The 14,300-nt window shown below is 34.6% G+C and overlaps 1 protein-coding gene across 2 annotated transcripts; it reads right to left on the bottom strand.

The window, feature by feature from the left end:
* Positions 1-2,479: 2,479 nt before the first annotated feature.
* Positions 2,480-7,931, bottom strand: LOC107671111 (transmembrane protein 26-like). Of its 2 annotated transcripts, XM_016463958.1 has the most exons (7): positions 7,467-7,931; positions 6,887-6,983; positions 6,360-6,437; positions 5,288-5,493; positions 3,915-3,994; positions 2,768-2,904; positions 2,581-2,669 (listed from the first exon to the last, which is right to left on the bottom strand). In XM_016463958.1, the coding sequence occupies exons 1-7, from the start codon at positions 7,655-7,657 to the stop codon at positions 2,643-2,645; spliced, it is 816 nt and encodes a 271-aa protein (XP_016319444.1). In that variant the 5' UTR covers positions 7,658-7,931; the 3' UTR covers positions 2,581-2,642. The 2 variants fall into 2 exon arrangements, with proteins under 2 accessions (XP_016319443.1, XP_016319444.1); XM_016463957.1 differs by having other exon boundaries at positions 2,480-2,904.
* Between the last annotated feature and the right edge of the window lie 6,369 nt (positions 7,932-14,300).

Below are 14,300 nucleotides of genomic sequence, written 5' to 3'. Positions count from 1 at the left end.
CTATCCCTTTTTGAATAACATAGGACACAAAAACGTCGAGAATAAAAAGATTTATTGACTATTTTAACTCTTCAGTACATGACTCCACCATGTTAGGTAATAAAGCATATCAAAATCAGTTATACTCTGTGAAATTTGTATATTTATTTTCATTTCAGTCAGTCTTACTAGTATTTTTGACTTTTCTAAGAGCTCTGCAATATAATGACTTCATAAAGGGTGCTAGAGAAAAGACTCTCACACACTGTCATGGATATTCAGAAGGTTGAGAGCACACAGCAGGCAACACTGTACTGTAAACTGCCTTTTCAGTTTACAGCACAAGGAAAGCCTGTTCAAATTATTAGCCCGTAGGCAGTTTTTGAATGGAAATGCTAATCTTGTTAAAGGAGTAGTTCACCCTAAAGTGAAAATTTACCTTCAGGCCATCCAAAATGTAGATGAGTTTTTCTTCATCAGAACCGATTTGGAGAAATTAAGCATTCCATCACTTGCTCGGCAATGGATCCTCTCGTCTGCAGTGAAGGGTTAGAATTGAGAGTTCAAGCTGCTGAAGAAATCAGCATCATAATCCACAACACGACTCCAGTCCATCAATTAACATCTTGTGAAGCAAAAAGCTGTGGATTATTGTGGTGTTTTTATCAGCTGTTTGGACTCATTTTGACGAGTGAGCAAGTGATGTAATGCTAAATTTCCCCAAATCTGTTCCGATGTAAATTTTCAGCAAATGTTCAGTTTTAGATTCCTTTAATGCAGGGTACTTGCAGAAATGTAAAAATCAAAGTATGGTTTATCAAAAACAACTGTTTAAACTATTTCAAAACATTGAAAATCATCAAAAGGCTACAAAATATTATCAAATATGATTTTATTTTGTTACCTTTAACAAAATCCAGCACTAAAAATATATCCATTGGTTAATATTTACCCAACAAAATGGTGTTGAACTATGGTACATCAAAGGTCACAGTGCAAGTCTCATTATGCACTGAAATAAGCACATGTAGTATAGGTCAAAATGCCCCGGTTGTCCATTTAAATCGAACTTTTTTTTTGTTGGTATCCTGTTTTATTCTTGTATGGCTATTTCCTGTTTCCTCTGGCTAAAAATAGAAAAGTGTCTGGGTAAATGTTTAATGAAATAATGTGTTTTCCTGCTTTGGGAATGCGTGTATGATTCAGGAACAGATGGGGACAGACACAACCACCCAACGCAGTCATTTATACTTTGAAGACATGCAGGAAACTGAGAGATACTGTGTGAATGTAAAGTATGAAAGAAAACAAGGAGGTGGTGATATGACTAATTTTTTTCTCACAAAGTTAAAATAGCAATGAAAACCCAAAGGTCAGATAACCAGCATAGATCATCCCACATACAAAAACATGGAGAATCCAGATAGGTAGAAACTAGACAAAAATATTTATTTCAATGTTCACAAGTGGACATAACTAGACACATCTGTTAACCTCTGGTTAAAACGCATGGTCCTTTGAAAGGATATACTAGGAACTGCTGTAGAGCAACTACAGATTCTTTCAAATTACAGGCCAATTATGTCAGCCTGTTCTCAGGTCAAAGAGTCTGATTATCAGAGAGTCATATCTGAATGCACACTGCGAGTAATCATGCATGAGCAGACCCCTTTTTAACACTGTACGCAATAGATAAATGTGCATCTGCCTCTTACATTTCATAATACAAAAAAAAGAGTTCTCTTACTGCTTTTGAGTCAGAAAATCTTGCTTCACAACACTGTCTGGTATACAAACATTGTAAAACGCTAAAAAAAGTTCAATAAAAGTAATATTTTAAAATTAGGAACCTAATAATGACTCTAAAATCTACTATTGGTCCTAGTCTGGTTGTACATAACATATTCAAACACATTCAAAATACATTTCTAAAACTGTTGTCACCCATAAATGTGTTTTTAAGCAGTATAAGGCAGGGGTTTTCAATTTTTTAGATGCCACAGACCACCAAATATGATCATCCTGATGTGAGGGCCCCCCATCCTAAAATTTAAAATGTAGCTATATATTTTTAACATATCAGTAATATAAATATATGTAAAAGATTATTTGGAAAATATTTAGTTTTTTTTATTATGTTATAAAATAGCACTGTACTGTTAGATTATTTAGTTATTTAAATATATTTTTAAATCAATTTATTTTAATCAGTTTTTTATTTATAAACTTTTCCACTGACCCCATAGAATTTATTTTATTTCAGCTAGTTGTCAAGGCAACATTTCTCATTTAAAACTAAAACTGAATACAAAATTAATAAGTAACTACACACACACACACACATGCATGCATACATACATACATACATAGATAATTAACTAACTATATAGGCAATAACTAATAAAAATGACTAAAACTTTAACTAAAATGATGAAACTAATTCAAAATATCAATAAATATTCTAACAGTATCTCATTGATACTAGCACTCCCTTTCTGCCCCCTGGGAGTCTCCAGACCTCGGTTTGAAGCAAACCATCTGGCACAGTTGAACATACAATGAAACGTATTTGTATTAAAGAAGCAAAATTTTTATTTGAAACTTATTTTCTTTCCTTCCTTCATACTGGGGGAGAGGTAGATGATGATGATGGTTGTGGTGGTTTAAAGTCTTGACAGATAACTGTGAGCCTGTAGAGGTTGAGGACAACCACTAGAAAGTTCTTAATAGCAAAGAAGACCAACATCTGGTGGAACACATCAAAGTATATCATCACAATGAGACGTACCACGAGAAAGGGCCCGTCCTGGATAAACAAACTCTCCACGATGTTCCAAATATCTGTACTGTGTCTTGAAAAGACCAAGTTACAACAGCCGTGTCCATCCTTAGGCTCATCTGAGTTCTGTGGCCGGGATGTCACAACTGTAACATACATGAAAGAGAGAAAAAAAAAAAATGCAGACACAGATATGAATATTATAACTCCAATCCAAACTAAATCAATTTGCATGTTACACTTGTCAAGTTTAGACAAAAAAATTTAGTTTTTGCAGAAAACTGTTAAATGTTTTGGATCATGTTTTAATTGTTTAAATAAAAGGTTAATTTGTAACAATGTTTGTTTTTAATTGAAGTTGAAGGGTTTTACTGGAGTTTAAATGGCGGTGTTCTCTTCAGTTTTGGCAGAGGGCCACTATGACTGCAGAGCACTTTGCTCCATAAACTACAGGAAATCAATGACTCTAAATGTTTATGCCGATCTATTTGTTCTTTGAATGGATGATTTTAATGCGTTATGTGTTAGGAAAAGAATATTATGTGCCTTTCTGAGTGTTTATAGAAGACAAAACTAAAGAATTATATTTTATTAAACTTGTATATCAGTTTACTATTGAAGCTAGTTATTTTGCCACAAAATCAAAAAATAAAACAGGCTTCCATAGTTTACAGACCAGTGAGCACTGAGCAGGGTAAATTTGCAGAAGTGAAGTCAGTTGAACTTACGGCAAATGGTTGAAAAGATCCCAAAAAAAATCCACCCTCTCCTCTTCCTATGGGGTTTGTTAATGTTTAAATACATGCAGCTGCCAAAGCTCTCATTCCTCAAAGGGAAACATGCATAGAGCATATCGCAACAAAAACACATGCTGTCGATCTACAAATGACTGAAGCACTGTTACACTACACTGAGTTGCATCCCAAACCGCTAGTTTATGTGAGCTCCAAGGGTAAGAAAAATACTTTTGATGGAGCAGGATGAAACATTTACGATATCTGAGTGTCAAACTGAAATTTCACAGAACAGCAGGGTCCTCCTTCAGTCACTTGAGGGATCCTGAACTATTTTATAGGTCATGTTGCTGCTTTTCAAAGCAACATCTGTGACGTTTGATGGTGAGATGTTAAAAAGATGCAAACAGGTGATCACAAACCTGCCAGGTGAAGAGGAAACTGCAACATACTCCATGTCCACACTGCCAAGATTACATACACCAGCTGATGGTTGTTCTCCCTATAACACACAGTGAGGAACGTGTTATGCAGATTTGTATCAAATAATGCATTAGCATTTATATGTGAGTCTTTATGAATTTGAAAATCAAGAGGGCATTATGGCTGGCATAACGGAGCAGATTCTCAGACACCATTATGTCTTTTTTTACCAGCCGACACAATCAATCAACTCTGAATATCTAATGGCCCATTCTCAGGAAAGGGGCCATTTGTGTTCGTGTGACTACTGATATCACTGACAGGAAAAAACAGATCCTGAATGTAGTAACAATATATGATTGATTCAACTGTATTTATTGTGTAATGCAAAAAAAAAAAAGAAACAAGAAAGTAAAGAAAAAATTACATTTTATATTTGTATGTCACTATTTATTACATTTTAATTGATTAAATATAAATAAATGAAATGAAAATAAAAAGGCTGCCTTTTTAAATACATCATTTGCTTTGTCTGACCTCTGCCTTTGTCTTTTTCTAAAATGCTTTAGGGATTTTCTGAGAAAATGCCAAATTTCTCTTTGTCTCTCATAAATATGCCATACAATAAATATTGAATAATGTGGTGTGGTGTGATGATATTTCCTAGTAAATGCCAGTAACATTAACCTCACATTTTGAATGTAACAGGGTTGACATTTAATTGCACAAAACACAATTTGAAAGAGAAATGTCAATGGTTTTTAGTATTTATTATTATGTGTAATTTATTGTGAGTGATGTGTAAGAAATATGATTTACTTAATGTTCAGCGTCAACAACGTTTCAAATTAAACAATTACTAATTGCTGATCTTTACAGGCACCAAAGGCACCTGAGAATGGACCGAACAATAATCATCGCTCAAATCCAGTAATACAGCATTGTATTTCTGAAATACACAAAATTCATTTTAGTAACTTTTTTAAATAAATGTTATGATGTCATTTATTCCTGTGATGGCAAAGTTGAATTTTTAGCAGAAATTACTCCAGTCTTCAGTGTCACCTGATCATTCCAATATGCTGATTTGCTGCTCAAGAAACATTTCTTATTATTATCAAAACATTTGTGTTGCTTACTATTTCTGTGAAAACTGTGATACATTTTTAAAGATATTTATTTGAAATATAAATCTTTTGTAACATTATAAATGTCTTAATCTGTCACTTTTGATCCATTTAATATGTCCTTGCTGAATAAAACTATTAATTTATTTTAAATAAAAACAGTAGTGTAGATCAACAATAGCATATGAACTGGCATTCAGTCAAGCTTTCTTCTGATTTACTGAATGAGAACAGGAAGTACCCACTTGATATCAGAGAGTGTTTCACTGGTAAATTCTAGAATGTCTGCCGCCGTGCTAACAAAGATGAGTAAAAGCTGAGACAGCTCGTCACGTGTCACGCCTCCTAATGGCAAGAGCCACTTTCCAAGGATGAGAAGAATAAGCAGAACCTGATGAAGACCAAGGATCCAGTCATTCGGACACACGGAAGTGAGCATGTGCTCCAAGTGCTGAAAGACACAATATTATACAGACAGCTATTTATAAATTGCTGAACACCACACCACTGACAAGAAAGAGGAAAGTCTCTTTATTCCCAAGAAAGATGACTTGAGGTTCACAAGGGCATGAATCATCTTATTTAGCACAATGATTAAGCACTTTTGCATATGTTTTCACGCTGCCCTGTTATGAGTGAATTGCAAGTTACTTTGGATAAATGCATCAAAACGGGCAAATTTGCAAGTGAAAGAGAAGGAAAACAAGCTAAGATCAAGTTTTCCTGGTTTCTATACCCACAGAAAGTGGGAAATAAGGTCCAAAAATAATAACTCATCACAGGAATAGAGGCAGTATAATAAAAGAATAAGCAGTATAATAAAGATTTCTTGCTAGAACCTTTAAACTCCCATGAGTGTCAACATGCATCTTGGACATTCTCCATGAAACATAACAATGACAACGTTTCAAAGAACCCCCACCAAAACCAGAGCAGAGTGTGATGGGATGGCTGGGTGTACTAGCAAAATATAAGTGATTTATCATGATTTTCTTCAGTTTAAATCTGAAGTAATGTAATATTTTAATCCTAGAGAAAGACAGAGGAAACGAAAGGCAAGACAAAAGGCTTAATTTCCCATGCTGCATACTGCATTATGAGGAAAATTGTCTGCGTTGTGGAGCACAGGAAATTAATGACATCACCAATTGCATCATAAACATGTGATTTGTGCATATATATATATATATATATATATATATATATATATAGCAGATGCATCACAATCAGAGCATTAGTCACTTTTGTACAGCAAAGCACTGAACCACAAATGAAAAACTTAAATATAAACAAATAAATATTACATTTCAAGATTACCTTTAGTGTTTCGTTACCCATAGTGCCATTTAAAGGCAATATGCTCTTGACATTGTCCCAAGAGTCCAGTTTCCTACACTGCCAGACACAAAAAAAAAGCACAGAGAAGAATTTAATGAGTGGAAAAAGACAGTGAGAAGGAATATCAGCTTATATATGAGCATAATAGGTCTATGCTGACTTCACAAAACATTTGCATAATTGCAACATTTTGAGAAGACAGTGATAAAAACAATATAGGCTACACAATAATATACACTGCAGGCCAAAAGTCCAAAATAATTAAGATTTTTAAATGTTTTTAAAATAATACAGTAAGAACAGTCATTTTGTGAAATATCACTACAATTTAAAATAACTATTTCTTATTTTAATACATTTTAAAATATAATTAATTTTTTTTTTATAGCAAACAGCTTTTTCACAGAGAGTGCAAGGTCGCACAGGTTTGGAATGACATGAGAGTGAATACAAGCGGGCAGAAAATTCCAAAATTACACTGAAAGAATGGATATATAGAATAATACCTGAGGGTCACTGGCTTTGTTCTCCTGATGATGTAACTCTAGAATCCATATGGACGGAATAATGCTGATGAGGAAGAGCAGGATGGCTGGAGAAAACCTGAAAGAGGACAGAAGATGGTTTTACATCATTTTACAGAACACACACAAATACACACACGGAACAATTACTGAGATGATGTTATTTTTTTTGTATGTTCCTTTTAGGGCCAACATTAAGCTTACTGCTTAAAACCATTCAGATTACACTGTAGACTAGTATTCTTTACACACACCCTTCAGCAGTAACAATTGGTCTAGCAGGATGTTAGTGAGGGGAAGGGAGGGAGAAAGGAATGTCGATAACTTTTTAGGAAAATTGAATTAAAAATATAACTGAAACCTAAGAACAGCTACCACTAAAGAAGTCAATTGAACGCCACATAAACACCGAAATTCAGCTAAATATTGAATTCAAGTTATTTAGACCAAGAAGAGTGATTCATCCAGCAGAAAATGATCAACAGCTGTTTGCAAGATCAGTGAATCTGTCAGTACTGTAAATCGTATCTGTAGAACTGTAAAGGGAAAGCGTGTCACTCACCATTTGTAGTCTTTCCCTTTCCTTCGTTTTAAAGTGATGATCATCTCCACGACCAGAGGAAGGTAAAGGACAGTTAGTAACCAGTACATGTTGTCATTTTTCACCGTTTCTACTCTCCAGACGCCGATTAGAGAGATCAGAATGAATAACGACCTGGTTATGATCGCGCACACGAATTTAACTAAAATCATGGTAAAGGCAAAGGTGTCCAGGGATAGTGCGGTGGAAAGTGCGCTTGTAGAGTCCCAAGTCCCTAGTGTTGAATCCTCCCACCAGCGTCAGTGTGTGAAATCACTTACAGAGGTCAAATGTTTGTCCTGAAGACACAGCTGGAGGAAGCCTGAAAGATCTTATATACAAGATAGTGCCATTTTAACGTACGTGTATTGTATAGGCTACCTGGACACTCTTTCTTTACAGTATGGCAAAACTTTCCCTGCTGAAAAAACAAACAGCTAAAACCAGCCTAAGATGGTTGGCTTGTCTTAGCTGGTTTAAGCTGGAAGTAGCTGGTCTCCCAGCCTGACCAGCTAAAGAAGTGGCCAAACAAACCCCCCTCTAAAACCAGCCTGCTGTCCGGCTATGACCAGGCTTTTTTCAGCAGGGGTTTCAGGGTTCTTTCAGTGACAAAGGAAACGTGTGAAACTTTGTGACCGGTAGAGGGCAGCATTCACTAATCATTTATATGCCTATAAAAAAGGTAGGCTACACATATTTGTATTGCGTTTTCTGTAGATCATGGTAAAATACGGTTATTGATCTATATAATTTAGCCGTGTGTGCGACAGAGAGAATATGGTATAAGTTCTAAACGGTTTATTATTGTTATTTAAATGAATACCCCCTAAGATATTGTGTCTGATTGTCTGTGGTGGTGGTTATCATCTCATTCACAACATCTGGAAAATCGTACACCTTTTATGTATTCATAATTTAGAACAAATATAAGCTACACGTCCGACATTCTAAAATCTTAGCAAAATCAGGTCAACATGATTATAATTTTCAGATTTTTTTTTTACTTTAATTTTAATATTAAGATTAAAAATTTGATTGAAAAAAAATCTTATCAGTCATTAAGATTGCTTATGTTCATAATGTTAATTTTCAGTACTTTAATGCAGTGAATTTTGCCTTATGTCAGAATACAGAAACAATGCAACAATGACGGTTTAGCACAGATTACAATATATATATATATATATATATATACACACTGTATATATTATCCGTCATTTCACATATTAAACCTGAAGCATATAAAGTTATATAGTTTATATTAAAATGCTAATAAATAGAAGAACTTGCACAAATATTGAGCATAGTAATAACTTCATTTAAACATGTTCATTTAGCAAACATACAGTAACAAATGAAGAATGCTACAATGGTAGAGAGTCACATTATATGTGCTGCAATACAAAGCTGATTTTACTGATGTTTTTAAATGTTTCAAGATAAATCAGCAAATAAAACAGCAGGTGAATAACAATGTAAAAAATGAAACAATACATCAGTTTAATACAACATATGAAGAAAATTGTTGTTTTAATATAAAAAATATCTATACTTATACATCTTAGGTATAACTTTTTTTTTTTTTTTTTCAATATGAAACACTGCCTTTAAAGAAAATACATCTTTGAGAGAAGAAAACTCCAAGCTTTATGTCAGCACTTTTACTGGGTCTGATAGAGTCTTCATGAGTGATGACTTCTATAGACTGCAGAGGCTGCATTTCAGATCCTTTCTCTGATTCCTTTTCCATGTGTTTTCCTGTTCTCTGTTTCAGGACTCTGTTTAACTTTCTGGTAGTGTCTATTTCCCTCACAAAGAATGTACCAGAGTCAGCTGATGTGAGATTTCTTAGGATGAGAGAGTTGTTTTGTAGCAGTGTGCTGTTACAGTAATGCATGGTACATGTCAGATGATGTCTCTCTAACTCACATACAGATACAGTGTAGTTCCCACCATCTGGCAAAAAGAAACTGTGACCCAGATGTTGTGACATTTGCCCTGAGAGGATGAAAAGGCAACTAATTATTACACATAAATTCAAAAACTAAGAGTTGGAGATAATTTCATGACAAAGTGAAAGCATACGCATAGTATTTGCTACACTGCTGTAAACAGCTCTTGAGAAGTAGTATCATTATTGTTAATTAAATCTAAAACAATTACAGATTGTTAGTTGATATAAAGCTACAAATGAAATATAAATAATAGATGAAAAAATGTAACTTAAAACTTAAACAAAAATTTTAAATAATAAATTATAATAGGCTTGAGTACTAAAATTACTAAAAATGAAATAAAAAAATAATTTAAAGCTAAATAGAAATATAAAAAAAAAAACAAATAAGCACATAAAGCACATAAAATTACATAAACTTAATAGGTTTTACATTGAATAAAAGTTTTAAGTGCTATTGAAATAAAAGGTTCACGTAGTACTTCAAAAGTTGACGTTCAGCCTACCTGTAATAGTAAGATTAATAATTGTAGAGGGTCTGATGTCATAATTTTTCTTAAAGAAGCATAGGTAGCCCTCGTCTAAAATAAGAGAAATGTCGCCATGTACAATTCTCTCCTTTGGAACTGATACTCTGCCCTCGAACACTGGATCCACAGACAGAGAGCCAGATTTCCAATGAAGCACCACCTGAGTCCATCTTTTCCACTGAACAAATGCAGCCTGTGCGCCTGACCAGTCAACACGGCCGAAACAAGACGAAACGACCCTCTGTCCTGACTCAGCAAACAAAGCACTAAGTTTGAGATCTGGGGACTAAAGAGAGATAGAAAATGCAAGCGAGAGAAATTAATATAAAAATATACTTTGAGGAAAGCATTATGACACAAAGGTTTACCTTTCACTTCGAGGTCAACCTCTCCAAGTGCCACTTCCTGTCCCTCTTTAGTCAACACACATCGGTACCGGCCGCTGTCACTGTACTCTGTGCAAGTAAGAGACAGAGAGAAATCTCCATTTCGGAGGCCTTCTGCAGAAAGATATGTTCTGTTGATGTATCTGCTGCCCTAGATGATTCTTCCAAGCTGGAACCGCACAACAAGATGCTCTCCGGTCCACCACTGGATGTCCAGAAGATCAGATGGCATGTTCTTGTGAGGGCTGTCCTGTCAGAGAAGAGTGACTGAACTACCATGCTGAATGTCACCTTGATGGGTCAGTACTACGACCAGCCTCACTGAAAATAATACAGAAAAATATTTACATTTGTGCTTCATGTCTTGTGCCAAAAAAATAATTACAAATAAATAATTTGTACATATTTGTACAATAATTTGTAAAACAAATAATTCATTTAAAGACTGGTTATAGTTTTGAATGTGAATAAATAATTCTATATTGACTCTATTGGCAATGGCAATTCATTTACATTACTGTCCACAAAGAGAATTAAAGCTTTTATGAATTCATTTGAATATTTGCAGTTTATATTCATTAATTAATAATAAAAAGAGGAAACATATCTCTTGTAAACTCACCAGCCACAATGAGCAAGAAGCACAATATAACCCTCCCCATCATGCATAATAAGCCTTTGGCAAAGAAGACAGATTCATTACACACCTCAAAATTAGTAAATATAATCCTGGGTTGTGTTATTTATTTATTTATGTTTTTAATAATTCAGTTCAAACTTAACTACCCTGAGGTACAATCAATCCTGGACATTTAGGTTTCGCTAATTCATACTAGTTTTGTAAACGCCAGGTGTTATTATATCTATGATGGTTTTATACATGTTATTATAGTAATATGTCAACAATATCGATTTTATTTATATATGCAACTTTATTAAAACATCATATACACAAAGATTCTGTATGTTTATGTTTTTGGGATATATTTTTAAATACATGGATATATCCAAAAATTTATAACACATACATTATGGGCTATATATATGGTAATATATTAAATTGTTACAATTTTTAATAAGTTTCATATATGTTTTTACTTCATATTCATATATATATACTACATTAGCGTGTGGGTTACAAAGCGGCAGGCTCTCTCGAAATAAGTTTGGTAGTTGCATCAGTTAGTCACGAGATTTGTCACCAGACAATAACACAGTAGCAAGATGTGTGTATAATACAAGCCAAATGTTTATCTTTATTTGAATAATAGTGATCAAATTCATCCTATCAAGTAGAAGGCTACTCAAGTTTCTGCTCCTCTCATCCACTTTCCTAAAAGCAGAACTTGTCGGCATGTGCATGAGAAAGGTCATTTTTGAAGAAAGACTTCGCAAAAACCGGCTCACTAAACACACACAGTAGTCTCATTCTGAATGATCTTTAATGAACAGTCACATTTGGTATTCATAAACATGGCAACAAGAAAAACAATATTTACTGATCATGTCTGTCAGTCTTGAGGCACATTCACACAGCGAGAACTTGATTTGGGTTACTGTCCTGTGCATGAGTCCAAATTTGAACTAACATTTTCTACAGAGAAAGATTAGAGTAAGGCAATAAAAGTCATGAATTTGTGTAGTCAATTAACACGTTTTTTGTTCCTTTTTCATCCTTTCTTCACTAATGAAGTGCAGAGATACAACAGACCTCCTGTGTCAAATTTTTGAACTAAGCAAATAGGTGCTGCTTTATCAGTCAAACAGTCATGTTTTCAACAGTCTCCAGCTGACACCACACACACCACCCTCATGTCTAAACAGTTCACACACTTATACAGTATATACAGACAAAACATTCAGACAAACACAATCACACACACACACCCATATACAATCAGAACTCCCAGAAAACACAAAACACACTCACTGGGGTTTATTTTTTTCCACTACCATTAAAAGATTTGGGGTCAATAATCCCAGATTTGTGGTTTTATTCAGCAAGGATGCATTAAAGGGATAGTTCACCCAAAAATGAAAATGTGATGTTTATCTGCTTACCCCCAGGGCATCCAAGATGTAGGTGACTTTGTTTCTTCAGTAGAACACAAAGATTTTTAACTCAAACCGTTGCAGTCTGTCAGTCTTATAATGGAAGTGAATGGGAATCACGGCTTTGAGTCATAAAAACATACACAAACAAAACCAAATTAAACCCTGCGGCTCGTTACGATACATTGATGTGTAAAGACACGAAACGATCGGTCTGCGCAAGAAACTGAACAGTATTTATATAGTTTTTTACCTAAGATGCACTGCAATGTCTGAACTGTCCTGAGCGCGTCCTCGACAGCCGGCATGTGACGCATCTTCTTCTTAAGTGCATTACCGCCACCTATCTCTCAAATGGACCATTGACACTCCTAATTGAGATTGTAGATAGAGTGTCAATGATGTGAGTGAGTGTCAACAGACCGCAACGGTTTGAGTTAAAAATCTTCGTTTGTGTTCTACTGAAGAAACAAAGTCACCTACATCTTGGATGCCCTGGGGGTAAGCAGATAAACATCACATTTTCATTTTTGGGTGAACTATCCCTTTAAATTGTTCAATAGTGACAGTAAAGACATCTATAATGTTAAAAAAAAATTCTATTTCAAATAAATGCTGTTATTTGTATTCACCAAATAATCATAAAAAATGAATCAAATCAGCATATTATAATGATTTCTGATCATGTGGCACTGAAGACTGTAGTAATGGCTGCTGAAAATTCAGCTTTGCCATCACAGGAATAAATTACATTTAAAATATTTTTTTTTTATTTTTTTTTTATTGTAATAATGTTTCGCAATATTAATGCTATTACAGTATTACAATATTACAGTATTATATTGTATATTGTACTTCTTTAAACACACACACACAAAAACCTACAGCTCCCAAATGTTTGAAATTTAATGAGTACATAAAGTGTAGAATTTATTATAGTGAAAAAAAAGGTAATATCTTAATATTTTATTCTGAGCAAACGCTAAATGTTGACCACAGATTTTAAGACACTGGCAGCTAAGAGTTTTCAAAAAATGTAAAATAATGCATCCATGTCTGCTGCCATTGGTTTCTATTTTTGGAGCTTAAGGAACAAGTAACAAGTTAAGATACAGTACAGCACAAAATCTTAGACATGCATCTCTGAAATTGAACTTTTTCACCACCAGAGGGTGCAAGAAAGTGACACCATCAGGCCTCTGATAGGAAAGTGCAAACTCCTCAAGAACCTGGACATAGCTGTGTCCTGCAATGGATATGTTATACACAAATCAGTTCTACTTACTGTTTGACATTCTATCAGGAATCATCACACACCATTAATACTGCAACACATAAAAACAAGAACAATGAAACAAGAACATCAATATAACAATGTTTAATGAGTAAGAACGGTTAAAGGAGAACTGCGATCAGTAGAAAATGAAAAGACTGAGGTTAAAGGAGGTGGTTTCAAGGCTGAGGTTGCATGTAGGTGCTTCAAGGATCAGTTGGTGTAAAACTCTTAAAGCATTTGTTTTTTGTCACATCCATCTGTATAATGTAATGATACATGCAGTAGAAGACCTCAGAGGCGCATGTCAAGGGTGATTAGAGGCTCGGCGGGCACGTAGACCACAGGAGTAATGAATCCCCATATAGAAGATTTAAAGGCTGAGGTGGCATGTATATGCTTAAAGGATCAGACTTCATGCAGTACAAGTCCAACATAAGAGACACGGGCAGTTTGCCACAGCGGTAACTGAGCAAGACATCCTTGTCTGAGAGTCACTGTGTTATAAAAAGTCACAAATGGTTTGGGGATAAACAGGGCTGGGGTCTGAATATCAAGCAGAAAAAGCACCAAGAACACATGAAAGATTCACAGTGGTATAATTGTTTTTTTTTTTGTGGA

The sequence above is a fragment of the Sinocyclocheilus anshuiensis genome, unplaced genomic scaffold, assembly GCF_001515605.1.
Source record: "Sinocyclocheilus anshuiensis isolate Anshui unplaced genomic scaffold, SAMN03320099.WGS_v1.1 scaffold861, whole genome shotgun sequence".
NCBI lineage: Eukaryota > Metazoa > Chordata > Actinopteri > Cypriniformes > Cyprinidae > Sinocyclocheilus > Sinocyclocheilus anshuiensis.
This window is presented reverse-complemented; position numbering and strand designations above follow the sequence as displayed.

Coding starts and splice junctions, on each gene's coding strand:
- LOC107671111 (XM_016463957.1), bottom strand. CDS start 7,657: ATGATTTTAGTTAAATTCGTGTGCGCGATCATAACCAGGTCGTTATTC. Junction 6,438..6,886: donor ACAAAGCCAGTGACCCTCAG/GTATTATTCTAT, acceptor TGTGTCTGGCAG/TGTAGGAAACTGGACTCTTG. Junction 3,995..5,287: donor GAAACACTCTCTGATATCAA/GTGGGTACTTCC, acceptor TGTGTGTTATAG/GGAGAACAACCATCAGCTGG.